Raw genomic sequence first — 22,210 nt, forward strand, 5'->3', positions numbered from 1 at the left:
ACTGGCATCCCAGGGCCCCCAATCACTTCCTCATACCCCGTAAAAGGGGTCGTATGCCCTGTCACATTGGTGTTTCCATCTCTGTGCCTTTATCCCCTACCTGCAATGCCAACCCTGCCCCACTCTTGGCTTGTCACATCCTTCCTGCCCCGCAAGGACCATTCCAACTCCCATCTCCTGTAGAAGCCCATTTAGGACTCCTCCACTCAGAGAAAAGGTTTTCCTCCCTTCAGTCTCCTCTCCCCCACACTCTCCTTGGGATATGTTTCACGGCACTTCCCTTGTGTTTGACAGGGATGGTAATTGTGGAAGCCAGGCACTATTTTACTCGTCTTTGCTCAACGCATAATTAAGTTTCATGGAGATAGACAAAGCCCCATGATTCTGATATGTGGGACAGGTTGCTCAAATCTTAGGACGTCTTTTTGCATCACCGTCCAGAGCTCAGGAATTCCCCTTAGAGAGGAATTCTCTCCCTCCCCAGCTGCAGGACACCCTGGCTTCCCCTATGCGGAAGCTTCATGGCAACAAGAGTCTCAGAAATGGAAGTGACCTTGAAGACCCTCAAGAGGACAACACTTGAACTTGAGGCACTTGAACACCCTCCTTGAGGGTGGTGCTGCTCAGACTTTTATGTGCTTAGGAATCACTGGAGGTCTTGCTGACAGGCAGGTGTAGTAGGTTCAAGAGTCTGTGTTTCTAACTAGCTCCTAGCAGATGTCAGTGCCCATAGCCTTAGCCTTAACCCTTGGAGAGTAAGACTCTTCAGCATTTGAAGCCACGGATCATACGAAGACCTCCCATTGCTTGAGCTCAGTGCTCTGGTGCCTGTTATCTCATAGGATCTCCACGTAGCATCCCATGAGGCAGGTAGCACTATTACCTTATTTTATAGATGAATGTCACAGAGGTCAAGGTCACAGGGCTAGTAGGCGTGGGGGAGAGCCGGGAGTTAAATGAGCCTGTCTGACCCCAGCGACCTTCTTCTTCTCACCACACTCCTTCTTCCACCATTATTTAAGGAAGAAAGTTTGCATCACCACCTGGAGGTCAGTAAGACTGAGGATGGGCCTGTGACGCCAGGCAGGAAGGGCCGGCAGGTCATTATCCTGCCACATCCATCATCTGCACAGAAGCTGAGTCACAGAATTCTATGGTTATGTTCCAGAGAGCGGTAGGGCCCCTGAGAACTGAGATCATCAGTTTTCTGTCCCACTTCGGGGCCACTGAGAAATCCTGGCCACAGACACCCGCTGGTGCAGGGATGATGGCACTCCCAGCACCTTCCTGGGCCTGACAGCCCCAGAGCTTCACTCTCAGGGTTCCTGAGACTCTTGGCATTGAGCAGCAGAGAATGAGGGAAAGCCAACGCCAAGGGCTGGCTCCTGAGAAGGGGAGATTCCCAAGTTGGATGACCAATCATTGCTAAAACCAGTGCCAGGAAAACAATGCACCAGCCACAAACTTGCCCCTGGGGCCAACGTGGGTCATGGGTCATGGCAAGAGGAAACTCCAATCTGGCACCAGCAAGCAAGTAGAAAGCAAGCAGAACGTGGCCCAGAGCTGCTAGACCTCTGGCTGAGCATGTCGGTCTCTTGGAAAACCCAAGAACTTGATCCTCTATCCTCTCCCAGTTGGGACTTCAAGGAGATTTGGGGTGCTCCAAGTTTCCTTTGGGAAACCTCCCTTCCTGCCTGAATGGAAAAGGAGTCAGGCTGGCATTAGCTAAGGAGCGATGTTTTCCTGGTTTCAATGTACCAACAAGACCTCTCTCTTGCCTTGCTGCTGGAGACTACGGGACATCCTGCTCTTCCGAGCAGAACACCGAAGGACCCCACACGTGAGTTGGCATTTCCCATGGAAATTTCCCAGTGCATCCTGAACCCCTGGCGTTGTGTAACCTCTCCCCTCTTTACACCAGCTCAGCGGCCTGTCCCACCAGACCATCCCAGCATCCCACGTGGGCCAATGGTAGAAGGCCCGCAGGCAAGCATTAATGGGGATTTTTTTCTCAACACCATAATTTCCCAAGGTAACGTGAGCTCAATGATGGCTTGGATGCCCCAACACCCATCAGTGTCTGCTTTCAACCCAACTGCTGCCCTTAGAACAAGGAGAACCTAAGAGGATGGTCAGTTTGTAGATGGACACCCTCAATGCCTCCGAGTGGGTCTCCCAATGCCAAGGAGGGTGGTTCTACCTTAGAAGTGGGCCATTGGACTCCTCAAGAAGTTGGCTCTGGTGGGCACCATGCTCCCCAAGGTCCATCTGCAAGGTTTAACTGCTACCCAAATGAACCTAGCTGAAGATGGTCCTCAGTAAGACTGAGGAAGGACACAGTGCCCTTTCCTCCCCTTCCCAAGATGGGGAGGGATCACGGGTGTTCCTGTCAGCAGGACCCATGTAGGAAAGGGGGCTCTGTGGAAGAGCTGCTTTTAAGCAAAATGGATGACCTCATACATGGAAGTATCCAGTTGGGAACCCCCTGAGGTATGGTACTGGGTTTCGTTCTGCCTTGGTCTCTTCTTGTTTGAACAGCAGTAATTCTGAGCCATGGATTCACCAGGTGGGCATGGAATTCACTGGTCATGCAGATCCATCTTTACTTTGACACAGTCAGCTTGAGCCAATCAACCACTGGGCGAGGTTGATGCTATTCTAACAAATGCCGCCGAATAAGGCTGAGCACACAGAGTCAAAGCCCAGTTCTCAGTATTAGCCCTGTATCAGGAGTGAACAGGAACAGGTAGAGAGTAAACAAAGGCAGCTGCCCCGAGACGCAGAGCAGAATGGTCTGCAGACAGCTCAGATCTCTGGTGCCCTCAGCCCAGAACCAAGAACTCCTCCCTGCTCCGCTCCCACTTCTTCCCGCCCACCTTGCCCTACAGAGAAAGTACGGGAAGGAATGTTCCCAGGTGGCCCGGGCTTCTCAGAGGCCAATCTCAGGCAAGCCAGACCCAGCTTTCCCTGTCTCTTGCTATACTTCCCAGCTCTCCGTTGCCATGGAGACCAGATGCCTTCTGAGCTCTGTGCTTTATCTAGAGTCCAGCCTTGGAACACCTTGGCTTAGGGAAAGCCCACTCACTCCCCTGGCTTCCAGAGTGGGAAAATAATGAAGATTTCTTTCACCATGATGATTTGGGGGTCCCCTCACCACAATCTACAGGATGGTCTAAAGGCTACTGCCCCCTTCTTTCTTTTCTAAAGTTGAAGACCTCATCTCGAACCCTGGGTACTACAGGGTTCCACAGGGTGCCACAGCCATGGCAGTCCCCAGGGTGGGCTGTTTATGGTTGTGAGGGGCCTGAGGAAGTGGAAGCAAGACCCTCACCTCTGTGTTCACTGGCTCCTCCCCTTTATTCAGACCCACTCCCACGTTATCCTTTGGACCCCATCATGACCCGGAAGTCTGCCGTCTCTTACACTCTATTTCAGCCACCACACTGACCTCAAGGCTCTGGTCCTCACTTTCCCCTACCCTGATTCCTTGTAGAACATGTACCTGGACTCATCACTGGCTAACACCTATAGGCATTCTGCATGTTAGGACCCATCCCTGGCTTCGTCCCCTGCTCAAGGGACAGGTGCCAGCAGCCCAGCCCTTTCCTTCTGTATTGCTGCTCCTCAACCTTCGATCTGGGGACTGGAGCAGGTGGGATGCTGTCCCTGCCCCTCATTGCTGAGCCTCCTGAACTAGGATCGGGATGGTCACATGCAGCTCTGATCTCAGCAACCTCCTCAGATGCCCCTCGTTCATCTGCAGGGAGCCCGGACTCTCCTGCCTTGGCTTTTGCCTCAGACCCCATGGAGAGTCTGGCTGGGCAGCAGGGATGGCCAGAGCCAGCCTGGTCTCTGGGTAGCGTCATTCAGACAGAATGAGGCAATCCATCCCCTTGAGGTCTGTCTGCAGGCTCTGGAACAGTCCTCCAGGGCGGCAGGTTCCTCCATTCTGGCCTCGTCTCTATCTCCCGGCTGATCTCAGGGGAGTTCTCAGGCCTAGGAGCATCCCTGGCTGTGCAGAGGCCAGCCCCAGGCAGCAACATCCTGGGTGTGAGTCTCTGGGCCCCAGATGGGTGTGGAAGATGCTCTGAAGCCAACAGGGCCGGACCTGCTCATAAGTTCTCATTAGGGTGACCAGGTGTACCCTTTTGCCTGGGACTGAGGGGCTGCTCAGGAGGCAGGCTTTCCTGTGCTGAAACTGGAACACTGGGGACAAACAGGGTTGGAAGACCACCCTCTCCCTCACTCACAGAGGATGACCTTGCTTCTCCAAATCACTGAGCACTGATGGCATACACCCACCTGCATGTACTTGGGGCCCTGTACTCTGCCTTCCATCAGTGGGGGACTTCTTGGGTGGGTTTTGCTCCTGGTGGAGATCCACCATTTCCATGGTGGATCCCATCAGCTCTGCCTATCGAGGACACCACTTCTGAACCCCCCACCCCCACCCCCGCCCCATCCTGTGTCATCAATTTCCCCTTCTCTGCTGGACCATTCCTACCACCCAGCAAATACACTGGGGCTTCTCCCATCTTAAAGCAGAAGAAAACACAACTCTCTTTACATCGCACTCCCTTCTGGGTCCTGCCCTCATTCCTACTCTGCATCACGTTAGCCCTCTAAAGGGTTTCTGTACCTGCAGTCCAGTCCTCTTCTCCCATTCCCTTATTTTAAAGACCTTTTGTAGCAAAATGGGGCTGATGAGGGCTCTCCCACAGGGTCGTTGTAAAGGTGAAAGTAAGATGGTATGTGTTGGAATGCTGGTGCATAGTAAATGCTCAGCAAATTGGAGGCTTTATCACTGGGTTTCCACTGTGGCAGCCTGGGAGATGCTCTGGTTCCCTCAAGGCGACTCTGGGGCCCTACATGGGGGCCTGGGTAGGTAATCCTGTCTAATGAATAGAGAAAACGGTGTAGGGGGACCTTGGTTTAAACTCATGGTCAGTCTGGTCAACATCTTCCTTGGCCTTGACTTCCACCTACCCTTGAAGGCAGACTCATGGCTACATGGCTTCCTGGGCTAATACATGGAGTTTCCTGACAGGACAAAGATAGAACTGGGGGCTTTGGTAGTTATAAAAAGTTCTTAATTCTGGCTTTTTCAAAGTCTCACCTTTGCAATCCCAATAGCCAAAAACACCCCCTTGTTTATTAGGGTTTGTCTTGGAAAGGTTTAATTACCTGTGCACCGTGGATCTCATTCTAAAGCATCCACACCCCCAGCTCTGCATTCGCACGAGCCAACACCAAAGCCAGGATGCACATCTCCCCATGATGCCTCTGGGGCCTTTGAAAGGGCAGCCAGGACTGGCTACATCCCAGTATCCGAAGAAGTTGCCACTACCATCTAGAACAGGGACCGTTAGTGTGATTTTTCAGATTGTCAGAGTCTTCTAGGAATACATGTGAAAATCAGGGATGCAGGTTAGCAGGGCAATAGTATGACCTTCTAAAGCAGGACCCGGTCCCACATCAGTTCTGAGCATCACGGTGGGGCCAAGCGGTAGTCACCAGAAGTCCTAATGCCAATGTAGGAAGAAGAGAAAAAAATGGTAATAAAGGAAAAGGTACTCGACAGGCAGGGCGGGTAAAGCAGAAAGAAACAAATAGAGAAGGAAAAGGAAAGGCATGAAACACACAGAATGAGCAATGGCCCCATGTTCGATGCCCCTGAGGGGTGCCCTGCCCATGGCATATTTCCAGGGGGCCACTCTTGCTTCTAGGTACCACTCAGAGCTGAACTTGGGTTGCACTGAAGGAAGGGAGGATGGAGCTGAGCCCTTTCCCAGGGTTCCAGGCTGTGCAGGGAGAAAGAATTCTGGTATCAGAAGGAGAATCCCATTTCCAAAGCTCCTCCCCCAACCCCAGTCTCCCGGCTCATGGAACTTTAGTTATTATCTCAAGAGGAAAAGCCACACCAGGCACAGTCTTGGAGGAGAGAGGAGGTTTCAGAGGCCTTGAGAGGAAGGGAAGGATAAAGAGGACCTGGTGAGGGTGATGTCTGGTGGAGGGGGCTGGGGGTCGGGCCAGGCACACTCAGGATGGCTGCAGGAGGCACAGACAAGCTAACATCAGGGAACTCAGCAGCAGCCACAGCAAAACCCCATACCTATGGTGGGGTAGAGCTGCCCAGATGACAGTGACCCAAAGGATGGGTAGGGATAGAGAATTGTCTTTATGTTGCTCTGATAGGGTCTATCTAGTTCTTTTGGAAGCAGCCTAGTGTCCACCGCCTGATAAATCCATGATCTGGCTCCCCTCTGGTTCGGGTCCCATGTCCTCCACTTCTCATCCTTTTCTACCCTGCTTTATTCATTCACACTAGCCCCCTCCAACTTCTTGGCAATACAAGAAAGCTTCCACCTCGGAGTGGTCCTCCTGTTGCCTCTGCCTGGGATGTGGGTCTCTGCCCAAGTACCACCTCATCCAGTCTGCCCTTCCTGACAAGGCCGGCTCCCAGCCGAGCATTCCCATCCTCATACCTGCCAGAGGTTTTCCCCTTGCACCCAACATCGAGAATTCATTTTGCCTGCTTCCCCTCAGTGGAATAGGAGTTTCACAGAAGCAGATTCCATTTTGTTTCCTTCTGAATATTGCTGAGTGCCAGGCAGGCCTTGTGAAATATTTGTTGAATGACTGTATGAACCCAAAGCTGTCACTGTTATAATCTACATAGGGAGTTCTTTAGATGGAACTCTCTGGGGTTTCATGTTGGACCACCTGCACGGGGTAGGGGCAAGGGTGGGAAATTACTGGGATTGAGAAGGCTTGGTATGAGCTGTCATGTTTTGCTACAAAAATTCAGATCTGTTGCTCTGCCCCATGGGCTGTAGGAGTGGGGTAGCCAATCTCCAAGATGGCCCCCAGGGATCCCTGGCACCTGGCATTACTGCCCTTGTGTAACTACCTCCCATCTGGAATAAAGCTGACTCGTGTCACCAGTAAGATATGGAGCAAATGACAGTGTGTCGCCAACAGGCTTGGTCATAAAAGACACTTGGGCTTCTCTCTTTCTTTTCCTTGGATCGCCCACTCTGGGGAAGCCCAACCACCAAGCTGTGAGGACACCCAAGTCGCTCACGGAGAGAACATTGTGGGGGCGGGGGAGGGGAACGAAGGCTTCCCGCCAACAGCCAGCACACTAGGCGCCAAGGATCTTGGAAGCTGGTCCTCCGCCACAGTCAAGCCTTCAGATGACACAGCCCTTGCTGCAATGTTGACTGGAAACTCATGAGAGACCCCAACCCAGAAGCATTCAGCTCAGCTGCTCCCGAATTCCCGACCTGCTGAAACCATGCGAGATCATACATTTGTTTGGTATTGTTTTAAAATGCGACATTTTAGGTCTGTGTAATTTGTTGCATAGCCCGAGATAATCGTCGCAGAGCACGTGACGTGGGGGCGGGCCATCCTAAGCTTCGAGCCATATGGGGATGACTAAGATTGTGTCTTTCGCGGGTTCACCGGGTCGCCCAACTCCCCTCTGGTCCCAATTTGATTCTGCAACTTCGCATAGCCACAAATGCCACCTGTATCCTCAATAAACTTTATTTAGACACAGAGACACAACAGAAAATACATACACAGATACAGATATTATATGTATATATATATATATTTTTTCTCTATAGGATGAACAAACATCACATAGGGAATTTAAAAAGTAGTTGGCATGGAATGTAAGAAAAAATTGCAAAGTTCCTTGGTCTCTCACACTGAAAACAGACACGTAATTCAGAGGCAGACAGGGATTAGAGCATCCCTACAACAGAATTCACAGTTGGTCTATAACAATACACAGGTGTTAGGAAGGGTAAACAGAGGAGTCGGGGATCTGGTTCCTCTTGATAGGACAGAATGCTCACAAAACTAGGAAGACTCTGTTTAAACAAAAGACAGAATCGAGGATTCCACACCCCCCTCCCCATCCCGCACAGATGCTGGGCAAGCTGTCAGCTAGGGCACAAAGCAGCTCTGCAGAAAAGCCATCTTCAGGCTTCAAGGTCTGTGTAACCTCTACCTTTGGGTCCACACTGTAGAGAGTTTATACAGACACACTTAGGACACTGAAACTCTCCAACATGAGCGCTGGTTCCGAAACCCGGAGTACAGAGCATTGACATCAGTTTATAAAATGTGGCTTTCAAACGGAAAAGGGGTAAGAGCCGAGAGGAGAACACACCCTTTGCAAATGGTGCCCCGTCTGCTGGTAGAGTTTCCCACCATGCTGCCTGTGGTCCCTCCCGCAGGGGCCCTGGCCTCTGGGTCCCACTCTTCGCCAGGGCTGGGGGGCAAGAGGCATGTCTCTGTCACATCTACAGACCCTCTAACATCCCACCTGTGACCTCTCAGAAGCCACGTACATCACCAGGACTGGCTGCCGTGGTACCACCCCTTGCTTTTCCCTGTCTCCGGCCAGCCTCTGGGCTCTACATCATCTTTGCGTTTCAGAGCGGGGCTCCCTAGGCAACCTGTGTGTTTTAGTAAAAAATGGTTTCCACTGTACCCTTCGTGTGTCCTCTTCCTAACGTGACAAATCCAGAGGAGATGAAGTTATGGAGATCTGGTCCTCCACTTCGGTAAGCATCCTTCCCATAATGTCCTGCAAGAAGACGGGGCAGAGTTATCTGGAAGACTCGTAGCAGCAAAAGTAAGGCAGGAGCTGGAACTCCCACTCATCCCGCCAGAGTGAGGCCATCAGTGGCAAATCAGCAGCTGAGGCAGGAGGTAGAGCCGTCAAGAAAAAAAATATATTATTTTATAAACACATATATGTTACAAATATATACACTGTATATATAAAAAGTATATATATCAAGTAGATATACATATTTATATATATATATGTATGTATATAAAAAGTATATATATCAAGTAGATATACATATTTATATATATATGTATGTGTGTATATATATATATATATATATATATATATATACTGGCACAACAAAGACAAAAGTTCTGGAAAGGATACATAGAAAGCAGAAGGGAAAGGGATACACGGGGCTTGATTTTGGCATTTCTGACCAAGCGCAACAGAATATTGGTATATTTGACCCTCCCTCCCATCCTGTCCGTTGTCCCAGCTTCTTCCATATTGCCTTACTCATTTGTTTTCTTTCTCTCCAGAGCACGGAGGCCTGGCTCCATCTGGTTGAGATGCCCCCTCTATGTGCCTGTTTAGGAGTCCCACCATATCTCAGGGAACTAGAGCCTGGTGGCTTAGGAGAGATCCACTCAGCCGACGGGGGCGGGGAGAATGGCATCTGCAAAACAGTGGCAAAATATTCACTACTTCCCCCTGCTGACTTTCCATAATAAGATGTTATTCTTTTTCCACCTAATGTAGCCGTCTACCCACGGGGCTGGTCTGGGGAAGGGTGAGGATGGGCGAGGACCTTGGGAGAAGAAATTCAAAGAGAAGGAGAGTAATATTCTGCTTCTGACATTCGAAATGGGACTTCACAAAGCTCTGGAAATACAGCTGTGGTAAAGAAAAAGGAGTCCGTAAATGCCATCCTGTGGCACAGACATAGGAAAATGGAGAAAAGCGTATTTTTGTTGTGTTGCTACAAGAGCGCCCTGAAAACTACTTAGACGTAAGCGTGGGAAATTATGCAGAAAGAAGGTGAAGTTAAAAAGTGGACAGAAAACGGGTTGCCCTTGTGGCACAGTCAACTGAGTGTCCGACACTTGGTTTCAGCTCAGGTCACGATCTCAAGGTTGTGAGATTGAGCCCTGCTTCAGGCTCTGTGCTGGATGTGGACACTGGCTGAGATTCTCTCTCTCCCCCTCCCCCACCCATCCACCCCCACTCCTTCTTAAAAAAAAAAGTGGACAGAAAATGCTGTATTATGTATGATCACAATGCTATAAAGTCAAACCAGAGCATTAGAAATAAATAAAGACAATTAAAAGAAAACACCATCCAACTACAAGTGAAAACACTGTCAACCACCTTCAGATAACTAGAACTCATGTCTTATTTCTTCTCTCCTTTCAGCGCTTCTGTATTTTACAAGTTTTTTTTTTCCTTTAGTATGTCTTTTTTTATAATATAAATAAGTAAAATAAACAGCTAATAAAAAAATGCATAGTATATGTAAAGACAACCCAAATCACATCTTTTCTTAACAAGGCATCCTCTACATTGGTAGATCTCAAACACAGGTGCATGCTGGAACCATCTAGAAGCTTTTAAAAATGCACATGTCCAGAGAAACTCCGGGGATTCTGATTCTGTTGATTGGGGTCTGAGCTATTTCTAAGGAGCTCTCTAGCTGATTCTAATGTGCCGACCAGGAAAGAAAACCATTGCCCTAGAGTAAATGGAGAGAAAACCTAGGTTCAGTTTATTCAGGTGGGTTCAAGGAACATCTGTTGGACCCTCGGGGGTGTTGGACCACCCACGATCTAGTAAGTTTTGGGCTCCAGAGTGCTCCCTTTCTTCCCTCCCAGTTCCTTCCTCCTCCCACATGAAGAGTCCTCAAACCTGAGTATGCATCAGAAAAACCAGAAGGGCATGTTAAAACGGATTGCTGGGCCCACTCCCAGAGCTGGGACGAGGGCTCAAGACTCTGCATTTCTATCTAGTCACTGGTAATGCTGCTGCTGTCTGGTCCAGGGACCAAACTCTTGTCCTAGCACATGAGGAACTCAAGAGAATTCTGCCATCATTTCTGTCGTGCCCTCCACTCTGGAAGAGATACTCATTCCTCAGGGCTCACAGCCTTCCATGAGCAGCTCTCGGACTATAAAATACTGCGGTCACGACCCAGAATTTGACACAACAGAATTATTGGAGCTAAGCAGAATCTGCCCGGATCCCGAACCATGTCAGAGCTCCAGAAACTGCCTCTAGCACCTGGAGAAAAGCATCTTTATCAGGGATGAAGGGGTTGGGGGAAGGGGTGTGTGGAGGGGTGTGCCGCAGGGAGAGAGGGACCCTTGCCCTGTAAGGTGGTCACTTCCTCCCCACCCCACTCCCAACCACGGCCAGGCAGGAGAAGGAAGTCACAGTTCAGAACTGTCATAAATTCGGACCTCATTAATTCAGAACCCACAAGCCTTCCTGCGGAACTGGGGCTGGTTTATTTTTGTGCTCTTTTATAAATAAAATTTTTGATAAACAAATCAATACCGAGGAAGATGGAGAATAAACAGTGCCTGTGCTACTTACAAATCATTCTTATCTGTCAGCTGGAACAAGGTCCCTCGGGACTGAGCATTGCCCTGGTGCCTCAGGGCTCTGCTTTGTTTCACAAACAACACCAGTTTTCTGCTCACCTACTATGCGCCAGGCAGAGACACAGAGCCTCTGAATGTACAGCCTAAGGGTTGGCTGGGTTTTGTGTGTGTGTGTGTGTGTGTGTGTTTTGGGGTTTTTTTTTGGACATCATAGTAGCGGACATTTTCTAACATAATGCAGTTTAACAGAGATTTTTCACATGTACTATTATCTTAAAATTTTAATCACAACTGCATATGCTTGTTGTCTATTATATTACAATGCCGCCATTTACCGATGGAGAAATGGAAGCCAGGGGAAGATGACTGAGCCAATGGTAGTTTTCAGTTCCTCTCACTTCGAACTGAGTTTCCCTCCCATCACTGGCTCCACGAACTTCCCACAAGAGCCTTGTGAAAATGTCACGTTCCCCAAGTTCATGGAGCTAGTCAGCAGAAAATTCCCAAGCGCTGCCATCTTCGTACCTCACCCCATGGTCTGAATGGTCACAAGAATGTAGTTGTGACTCTTCTCTGGCAGTTGAACCCAGTAGAAATGCTACCTTGGGAGCAGTCGGCCTGGTGGTGAGTAAGTTCATAGAAGCTGGAGCCCTGGTGGGTCAAGCTTCAACACCAAGTTTCTAAGTTGAGTAAAGGTAAGATATGCCAAGGGGTCAAGACCAAGAGCAGGTGGTGGGAATAAAGAATTCTATGTCCAGATTGGCTTGGAAAATATTGAGTTCCATGACATGAAAAGGAAGCACGAACACCAAGTCTAGCTTCCTGTTAATGAGCACCCACCTCTCTAGGGAGCACATAACATTTTTCAAAGGCATCTTTGAGGACACTTGGGACAGTCGCCCGAGACGTTGAGTGGGAGAAGGCAGGGTGACAGCTTCAGCTCCCGAAGGAGCTGAAGTCCTCACCCTTGAGGATGGCCGGGCCCGGGCCTTGCAGTTCCTGATGTCCTAGGTCAGAGGTAAGTTCCACGTCTGACAAGTTCCCAGGTGACACCGCTGAGGGCCACAGGTCCAAGGACCACCCTTTAAGAACCACTGTGTCAGAACTGACAGGTCCCTCTTGAGCTGGATCCAGGGCCAATGCTAGGAGGTCAAGGTCCAGGAGGATGCACGTTCTCCACCCCCTCCCCCCGAGGCAGGGTCTCGCATGAGCAAGGGCAGCATAATGAGAAGAATGATCGGTCAAAGCAAAGCCCTGACCAGGTGGATGGGGTGAACAGAGGGAGTCGATGTCTCTTTTCTGCCACAGTGATGCATGCAGTCCACAGTTGGACAGATGTGTGATAACAAGGGGTATCAGAGAACTCTTTAGACATAACACAAAGAACCAGCCCTTTTCCACCTGGCAGCCACCACCCTAAGTCTATGCCCTTCTGCCTCCCCAGGTCACAGTATGGGCACACATACAGCCGCGTCCAGGAATGAGGTGGGGTTCAGGCTGCAAAGGGACACCTGCCTCCAATTGCTGAACCCCAACTGTGTAAAGCAGCATCTGGGTGCATTCTGGACCCTTAATTTTGCCACTGCTCTCTCACTGTCACCAGCATCCAGAAGTCCAAAGTCATGGGGAGAACACTGAGGTTCCAGTTCAATGCCTACCTCCTCCCCCACCCCCTTCCGTAGGCAGGAGGCACTAAAAGCTAAAGAAAGGTCTGAGACTGAGTTCCTGGAGTCAGCAGAAGGCTGGTGGCTCTGGTAAGGCAGAAAGTCTGAGTGGCTACAGGGCAAGTTTCTCTGGAAAAGAGATTTGCTGCAAGAAACAGGAGGGGGAAAGGAGGTACTACCTGAATGTGATGTCAGCTGAGATGTAAAGGTGGTTTGTAACTGTGAAATTAGATCAAGAGCCAAGGGAGGGAAAGAAACTGACCAGGATGGTTGGCCTGGGTTGCAGACACAGCCAACAGAGTGTGTCCTGAAGGAAATCAGTGCACTAAATCCCAACAAGAGAGATGTGGTGGGCACTGGGTGGGGGAAGAGGACAAAGAGACAGCAACGGTGGGAAAGAAGGGACAGAGAGGACGATTCTAGGCATTTCCATGAATTTCCAACAGTATTCCCAGAAGAGACACAGAAGGGATAATTCGGAAGCAATGATTAAAAGTTAATAGATTTTTTTTTTCCTGAGCAGATGGGAAGACTTCAGTCTTTAGATCCAAAGACAAAAGGCAAGATCAAGCGTCACAGTATGTCTTAGAAGGCACTAAAATCTAGATATATTCTGGTGAAATGCCTTCTAAAAATATACAGGAAATAAATAAATTCATCAGTTAATTAAATTTAAAAATAAAGGAAAATGCCATCATCATAAAACACTTAAAAAACGTGAGGGAGGGGAAGCAAAGCAACCTTCTGAAGCATTTAAGGCTTTGAGAATAATGCAAAGTTTGCTAACATTTTTGAGTAGAGATGTTTTGATTCCATTCCTTCAAAACTCATTGAAAATAATGCAAAGAAAGAAGAAGAGAAAAAGAGTTCCACAGGCAGAGGAAAATAAAAGACTTTTCATTTAATAGAAATAGAACAAAAGGAAAATACACATACAGAAATAAAAAAAAAATACACATAGAAATCACTTCAAAGGGGACTAAAGACCTAAGTGTGAAAAGCCAAACCTTAAATCTGTCAGAAAAGAAGAGCGAGCCATCCGTTCATAACCTCAGAGTAGGAAAGGATTTTGAAATGAGGAGCAAGGCACAGACTAGAGAGGAAGCCAGCGAGTGTATTTTAACCATAAGGCGCCAAAAGCCATCACGAAACTGCAAGTCAAAGGCTCAAAAACATGTATTTACATTCACATCCAAGACCCCATAAAGAGCTTCAAATTAATGAGAAGGTAAAAGAACATGACAGAAAGCATGGGCCAAAGAGATGAACAAGCAAATCAGAGCAGAGAAGACCCGAAGGGCCGATTCACATAAAGTCGTGTTCCATCTTGCAAGTAACCAGGGAAATTCAAATTAAAGCCATAATGAGATATCATTTCATACCCAGCAGACTGGGAGGAGTGAAAATGCCTGATACTACGGACATGGGTAAGTAGGAATGAGAATCCTTGCACGCTTCTGCTAGGAGTGTAAATTGTAAATTGGTACAACCACTTTGGAAATTCGAAGACAGATACATGGTAGAAACAGCAAGTCCCCTTCGGTAGATACATTGTCACACATGCGCATAAAGAGATACCCACAAGCATGTTCATAGTGAGTATTGTTTGTAATAAAGACAAATGGAGAGGGCTCCATCTTCCTACCAAGAGAACAAGTGATCAATAATGTTATACTCGTATGATGTAATCCTATACTACAGTCCAAATGGAATGAAGTAAGTAGCAACATGGAGGATGGTCTGTTATAATGCTGAGTATACTAAGCAAAGCGAGGAAAAACAGGATGCCATCATCTAGACAGTTTTATAAAACAGGCAATACAACCCTGTATATTGTTTCAGGATACAAGCAAACGGAGTGTTAATACAAGTACAAAGAAATTCAGGGAAACAATAGGTACTTCAAACATATACTTCTAGAGGTAGGGAGTGCAATGTAACTGAGGAGGAAGAGTAGATAAGGTGCTTCTGTGTTTTATTTCCTATGCTGGGTAGCTGGGGATGTCATTCACAGTTAAATAATTACTTTATTAGATGATAGATGAATGCATAGATGATGGACGGAGAGATGGAGTGATGGATGGATAGGTAGATGGACGGATGGATGGGTGGATGGATGGATGGATGAATAGGTGGATGGACGGATGGATGGGTGGATGGATGGGTGGATGGATGGATGGATGGATGGATGGATGAATAGGTGGATGGACGGATGGATGGATGGATAGGTGGATGGATGGATGGGTGGGTGGGTGGGTGGATGGATGGATGGATGAATAGGTAGATGGACGGATGAATGGATGCATGGATGGACAGAGAAATGGAGAGATGAGTAAATGGATGCATAGCTAGTTTTTAGTTAAGAAACTATAACCCAAATATTTTATTCACTGCCAAATTGTCTCTCAAGAATAAAGGCAGCAAAGAGTCTCCAGTTTTAAGAACTCAAAGACTAAAATACCCTTGAGTTCTTCTTGGGGGAGGGGCAAGGGGCCCCATGACGAAATCCATCAAGCAAGAAATAAAATGACAGAACTTCAAAAATTACAGACAGACTTATTTACAATCTTCAAGCCGTACCCAAATCCCAAAATTCATCAAGTAAAGATTGGTAAATCAGGTTACACACTTGCAACATTTAGCCAATTGGCTTTCTTGGCAGAAAGACCGTTAGGGGTAGGTACTGGACTTGCCCTGGAAAACCTGGTAGACCAACGGGGTGATGAAAGTACATTACGGCAATGAAATAAGACCAAAAGTAGCTTCCGTGGTCAGAGGAGCAGCTCTCTCTCTTTAGAGCCTGCTTGAAATTCACAGCATGCACTCCGAACAGACAGGGAGCTGGTCTCTGAAAAGCCAAAATAGTGCTAGGGCCGCTCTGCAGACACTTGCCTGCTGAACTTTCGGTGGAAAAACGTGACAGAGACAGAAATCCAAACGCATGGTAAACCCTGGGAAAATATTTTCAATACATGTGAGAAAGGACCTTTCCCTTAGTTCACCTCCATGACACTCATTAATATCAATAATAATAAATCCCTAGAAAAAAGTGCATAGGGAATGTGTGAATAGGTCATTACATTGCCCAGAGAGGAAAAAAAAAGACAGGGTTATTTTGGAAGGCCAGGAGATATATGAAAAATACGATTAACCTTGAGTCACAATTAAGGAAATGCAGGTCAAAATTTAAAGAACCTTTCAAAAAAAAAAAAAAGTAAAAAAAAAGAATTGATTTTGGGGTGCGTGGGTGACTTAGTCAGGTAAGCATGTTGGACTTGTGGTTTTGGCTCAGGTCATGATCTCAGGGATGTGAGATTGAACCCTGCGTCGGGCTCCACATCGGGCTCAGTGCAGAGTCTGCTTGAGATTCTCCCCCTCCCTCTCCCACTGTTCCTCCCACTCCCCACACTCTCTCTTTCTATAAATAAATAAATCCTCTGAAAAATAAAACCTAATCAATTTGGCAAAAACTTAAGCCTTCCATGACACCCAGCGCCAGGAGGATGGGCTCTTTCGTTGTGGCTGGTAGAAAGAGCAGAAATTAGTGGTGCCTATTTGAAGGACAAGCCTTTGACCTGGCATTCTCCCTGCTAGGAATCTGCCCCACATATGTGCCTTCGAGTCCTCCCATAATATATGAGCCAGGCCAGAACGTGTGGCCTTGACTGCAGCAGTTTCTGCGAACGGGAAGCGAAGAAAACCAGGATCCGTGAATTTGTGGACCATCATGTAAGCATTACAAAGATGAGGTTGGATGTATGTGCAGATGTAGGAAGATCTCCAAGGCCAAATTAAAAAAAAAAGAAGAAGAGGAAGAAGCAGCAAGATGCAGGGCAACATTTCACAGTAGGATCTTTTGATACAAACAAGAATGAAAACAATATAGAGAGGACATGTAGAGACCCACTGTGAGTAGGATGGTTGCTACGAATGATATATTTTTTTTCCTGCAAGTTATTATGCCCACAAACTACTAAAAGGTCCTTTCCTTTGGGGAAAGGTCCGGGGGGAAATCGAAGGGAGGTGTTGGCCTTGGAGTTTGATTACTTTCTCTACTGTCTGAACTTTCTATACATGTCTATGTGTTATTTTTTATTTTTGTACTATTTACAGAGTTTATCTGGGATTAGGGAGTGGGATCGTGGGCCACACTTCGTTTTTGTCTTTGTACTTCTTTATGTGGGGGGAAAAACTCTAATAAATGTCATTTTATCGAAAGCAGTACAAAGGCCAGGAAATGAGAGGGGCCACTTCTCCTTGTGTAAATGACAAGGCATTTATCAAACACAGATTCTAATACCCACCTGGCAGGAGGGTGGTGAGGATTAGTTGAGATCCTGGGTACCGATAGTTTTGCTAATACTCCACTCCAGGAAGCCTCAATAAATGGGAGCTGCTATTCACATCAAGACTACAGTCTTTTGGGGCGCCTGGGTGCCTCAGTGGGTTAAAGCCTCTGCCTTCGGTTCAGGTCACGATCTCAGGGTTCTAAGATGGAGCCCCGAGTCGGGCTTTCTGCTCAGAAGGGAGCCTGCTTCCCGGAACCTCTCTCTTTGCCCTTGCCTCTCTGCCTACTTGTGATCTCTCTCTGTCAAATAAATAAATAAAATCTTTAAAAGAAAAAAAAAAAAGACTATAGTCTTTCCTCTTTCCTATGCGGGGGATCTCTGTGGGGTCTTCTTCCTGTGCATCTGCCCGGAGCTGACCTCAGGCCAGAGAGAGCTAAGAACAGAAGGAGCTGGATAGAGCTTGGACTTTGCTCTCTTGCCTGAGGGCTCTGTCCCAGAGAAACCCAAAAGCTCCTTTCCAGTTCCCAAGAGTTCACACCCATGTCTACACAAAGGGGAGGGTGGCTGGGAGCCAGGACAGCCTGGGTTCCTCCATGTAGTTACATTTTGCTAAGTGAACGAGGCCTCTCTGGGCTCAGTCCACAGAGGTAAACAGGGGGCAGGCCAGGTCTCACTGCAGACTGCACTGACAACGAATGTTTACTAGTCAACTCTCCAGAGAGCAGCTACTGGGAATGCTTTATTTTAATGTGTCAATTCCAGTCCTCACACAAGCTCACAGGGACTGTCTACTCCAGAGTCCGGGGAGTTAGCAGGGCTGTCGTCGAGTACTGTGGCATCTGCCCTCTGGTATCTCCCTTCTGCATACTCGGCAGCGGGGAGGCCTGGCCATGGTTGCCAGGCGCAGAGCCCACCTGGTGAAGGCTAGGGGTCCCCAGCTGTGAGGGCTCAGGGTCAGCAGTCCCACACTGAACCAACACTCTCCCATGATGAAGAAGGAAACACGGACCCAGAGCGGTTGAGTAGACGCATTCTCAAGGTCACACAGGTTGATGGTTGTGGACACGGAAGCCTCGACTCTCGACTTTCAAGATGGCACTCTTATATCCCTGAACCATTGGTTATGTTGATGTGGATTGAAGAAAACTGGCACTTTGTGTTTGAAACTACAACAAACAAACAAAACTATGAAGATGTCCTCTGTAAAGGTCTCCAGCTGTGGCCAAGGGCAAGTTCTAGGTCAACTTGATCCCCTGCAAGAAAGGAGCTCTGCTGTGGTCTCCTTTATCTCACATAAGCTTTGGGGTAAGATTTCTTGTTTCAGAAAGCGTTACAAGGCTCAGAAATAAAAGACTGAAAACCACACCTCTGGTGCATCCTAATTATTTACCAAGGGGACGACGAGGGAGAGGATTACTTGATGGTGACATTAATCTTCAGAGATTTGGAGAGGCCTAAACCCCGCCCCCAGCCATTGAGACATAATCAGGGAATGTTCCAACTGAAGGACTTCTGAAGGGCACCTTCTCTAGCCTCGAAATTTGCAGACGAGGAAACTGGCGCCAGGGAGGGAAAACAGACAGCCGAAGGTCACTGGCTGCTGGCTGTGACCTCACTCTGCGTCTTCCCACAGCAGAGCCTTGCCGGATGCACCAAGCAGCCCACAGTCTCCCCTGTGCCCCAGGAAACGATGCAGAGGTTGGTTTCTATTTCAGGGGACCCCAGCGCGCCATTTATTTTCTCCTCAGATGCGCTGGCTGTAATCCTCTTGGAAAGATGCCCAGAGTCTAACCAAATCCCCATCACCGACTGCGATCCCCGTTTTGGTTCTGGTTCATTCCTGAGAGCGGGACCCTGGCCAAGAGTCCTGAGGAAAATCTGAGTGGAAGGGAGACTGGAGGTGCTCTCCACAGCCAGGGAAGACTTTCCTTGGCCCCCAAGTCTGAGGACATTAGGGCAGGGGTCCGTTAAGGAAATCTACCCCTTGGTATCGCCCTGCAGACACACAGTGGGGTATCCCAAGGCAGGGGGTGCCTGAGACCTCTTTTCCTCTCGGTTTCTTGTCCTTTCCTCATCTGAAAAGACAAAACAGAAACCACGAGCCTTCTGCGAGTGCATCCAACTGGTGGGGACGGATGAACCAAATAATATAATGTCTACCCTCTTAGGTAATTTTACCGGATGCCTTTACACAGACATTGGCAATGAACGCCTTTTATTATCTAGAGGGAAATATTTAAGGAGAATACGATCTCCATGTTGCAGATGAATAAACAGCTCCCGCAAGGTTGAATATACAAAATCACAGAGTAGCCTGTGAGTTAGGGAAGAACCTAAATTCCCTGTCACTATACAGACTGGGGGTTCCTCTCATTTTATCACGCTTCTAGGAAAACCATGCTCTGGAAACTGCTCCAAGGGTCCTATCCTCTCCCAAAACACCAGAGAGAGACCCTTCTGACTAAGACAGCTGAATTAAAAACAAACAAACAAACAAACAAACAAAAAACAAACGTGGAGGTGGGGAAGGAAAGAATTTTAAGCGCTGTCCTCTTCTGCCGGGCTTTCACTCCTTATGGGAAGGCAATTTAATTTGTGGACTATGACTTATCTCTGAGAAGTTATCAATGAGAGAAGGTTCATATTCAAACCCGGGGCTTTTTCACACCGACCTGGGTTAGGGATCTGTTGCCATGTTGAATAACATGCAAAGTAGGAGATGACAACCAAAATAGTGAATGCTAGGCACAGAGGATTAGCAAAGCCTCCGAGTTTATGGAAATAATGTCACGGGCGACTCTGCTCAGATGTTTCCTTCTGTGGGCAAAGCAAGACTGCCCGCTCTGGGTCCCAGGGAATGACCCAGGGGAACCATGATTGTTACGGGCCCGATGGGGAGATAGGGGAGCCTCCCTGGGAGCTTGGTGTATTTGGATCAGTCTCCAGTCTCCTCTCTTGCTGGATTTCGGTGGGGGTGGAGGGTAAGGGGTGCTGGAGGACCCCTGTCAGAGGCAGGTCCAGGGCCCCCTGCCCTGCCCTCAGATACTTGGTCTTCTCTCCATTCAGCATGGGGGAGGGGTTTGAGGCAGAGTAGGACCCTCTTCAAGGAGTGCCTGGCTAAGTCCCTTCCCCACAAGCCCCCCACTCCTGGGTCGGTCCCCAAGTCTGGAGGTGACAGGGCCTCCCTCCCTCTGACCTCTACAAATTGCATTCAGGGACCTCCAGGTACAGTTGCACAGGGGGAGGCAGCCGCGGGTAAGGAGAGCAGGAGGAGGGTAAGAGGATACTCAGGTCCCTCCGTGGACCGGCGCACAAGTTCCTCCCCTCCTCACGGGTTCCTTAAACCCACCTCCTTCCTTTTAATGATGTTTTCACTAAACTGTTCTCAAATTGCCCCTTTTAAGAGGGCCATCTGTTTCCTGCCAGACTCCGACGGATAGGCCATCCATCACCATCCTGGGCCTTTTTCCCTCCCTAGCCCGTTCAGGGACCATGGTCCATCCTTAAAACAGCCCCCGCCTCCAACCTCGAGCACCGTGCTCACCCAGCAAAACCACCCGTGAAGAGAGCCGACCAGCTGCCATTTTGTCACTGGGGGACTTGAGGCAAATGATTTGACCTCTCTGAACCCTCATTTCTCCATCTGTAAAATGAGACTAAATCACAGTACTCAAAGAGGGTTTTGTGATAATCGAATTATTACACACAAAGAGTTCAGAACACGACCTAGAATATGTTAAGTGCTCTGTTTGCTATTATCATTACCAGTATTTTGTAGAAGGAATGACCCCAATCCTCAGATGCGGGCATCTCAATGTTATGACAATTTCTGCTCTCCTTCTCTGCAACGTTCACCCTTCCGCTTCCCGGACATCCTTCATAGGTTCCTCCTGGCTCCTGGAACCTCCCATACCTGCTTTCCACATGCTCCAACTTGCCCTTGCCTCATACTCCAAGGAGAAACTGGAACAGTAAGAGAGGATCTCTCTCGTTGACAGGAGATCACACCTATCCTCTCTGTATTCCTTGTTAGTAGCGTGAGTGAAATGATGTTGTGAGCATCCGTGTCCCTCCATCTTCTCCAGGACTTAGCTCCTGAAATCATCCCTCTCTTTTTCAACCACCACTTTCTCTCCCTCAACAGGCTCACTCACACTTCAAGTCCTCCAGACTGTCCAAACACTACACACAACAGTCTCCCTTGACCCCATGCCTCCCACGCCAATCATGGCCCATTCCCCACCATTTTTAGGGGAAGAAATGGAATCTTGGGGCATTGAGGGATCTTGTTCCCATTCACCTATCTCATTGGGGGATGACCTAGGGCTCCGAATACAAATTTTCTATGTTCTTAAAAAAAAAATAAAGGATGCTTCTGACCACAGTAAAATACTACTACACGCCCAACAGAGTGGCTGAAGTTCAAAAGATTGGCCAAACCACACGTTGGTGGGGGGGGTTCCCCAAATGTGGGAAAACTAAGACTCACACCTACCATCAGTGGGAATGGAAAATGATAAAGCACCTTGAAGAGCTTTTGTGTAGCTTCTTCTGAAGGTAAAGTCTTCCTGCCCTGTACCCCAACAGTTCTATACGTAGGCATTTACCCAACAGGAGAATCTATGTCCACTGTCACAGACGTCCAAGAATGCCTACAGCAGCTTTACTTAACAGAGTGATTAAAAAAAAAAAATCAAGTATTCAGAATGCCCAACAAATGGAGCTTACATAATATACTGTGGAATATTCACGAAAGGAACACTATACAAGGCAGGAGCCGCTGGTATGTGTAATGACACAGACGACTCTCCCAGACAGCACGAGAAATGAAAAGGCAGACGTAAGACGTCCATGCAGGACAACTGCACGTATATGAAGACCAAGATGAAATCTTCTTGACAAAGACTCCCAAAGAGCGGTCAAAGCCATTTGATGATGACAGCCATGAAAACGGTGGTTACCTGTGGAGGTTAACTACAGAGTGGGAAGGGGCACTGGGAATTTTATGGGGTGATGGAAATGTTCTGTTTTTATGTGGACAAGGGGGCAGGGAGATGGGCGGGT

General features: G+C 48.2%; 1 protein-coding gene across 3 annotated transcripts in view; it reads right to left on the reverse strand.

Moving 5' to 3' along the window:
* SHISA6 (shisa family member 6) overlaps positions 1–22,210 on the reverse strand; it is a 278,202-nt gene that overhangs the window by 140,629 nt on the left and 115,363 nt on the right. The window contains exon 3 of one of the 3 annotated variants that reach the window (XM_059378937.1): positions 8,510–8,605. The exons of the other annotated variants lie outside the window; for them this stretch is intronic. Within the exon in view, the coding sequence (XP_059234920.1) occupies positions 8,510–8,605 (96 nt within the window). The remainder of the gene's footprint in view (positions 1–8,509; positions 8,606–22,210) is intronic. 3 annotated transcript variants of the gene reach the window in all.

The sequence above is a fragment of the Mustela nigripes genome, chromosome 16, assembly GCF_022355385.1.
Source record: "Mustela nigripes isolate SB6536 chromosome 16, MUSNIG.SB6536, whole genome shotgun sequence".
Lineage (NCBI taxonomy): Eukaryota > Metazoa > Chordata > Mammalia > Carnivora > Mustelidae > Mustela > Mustela nigripes.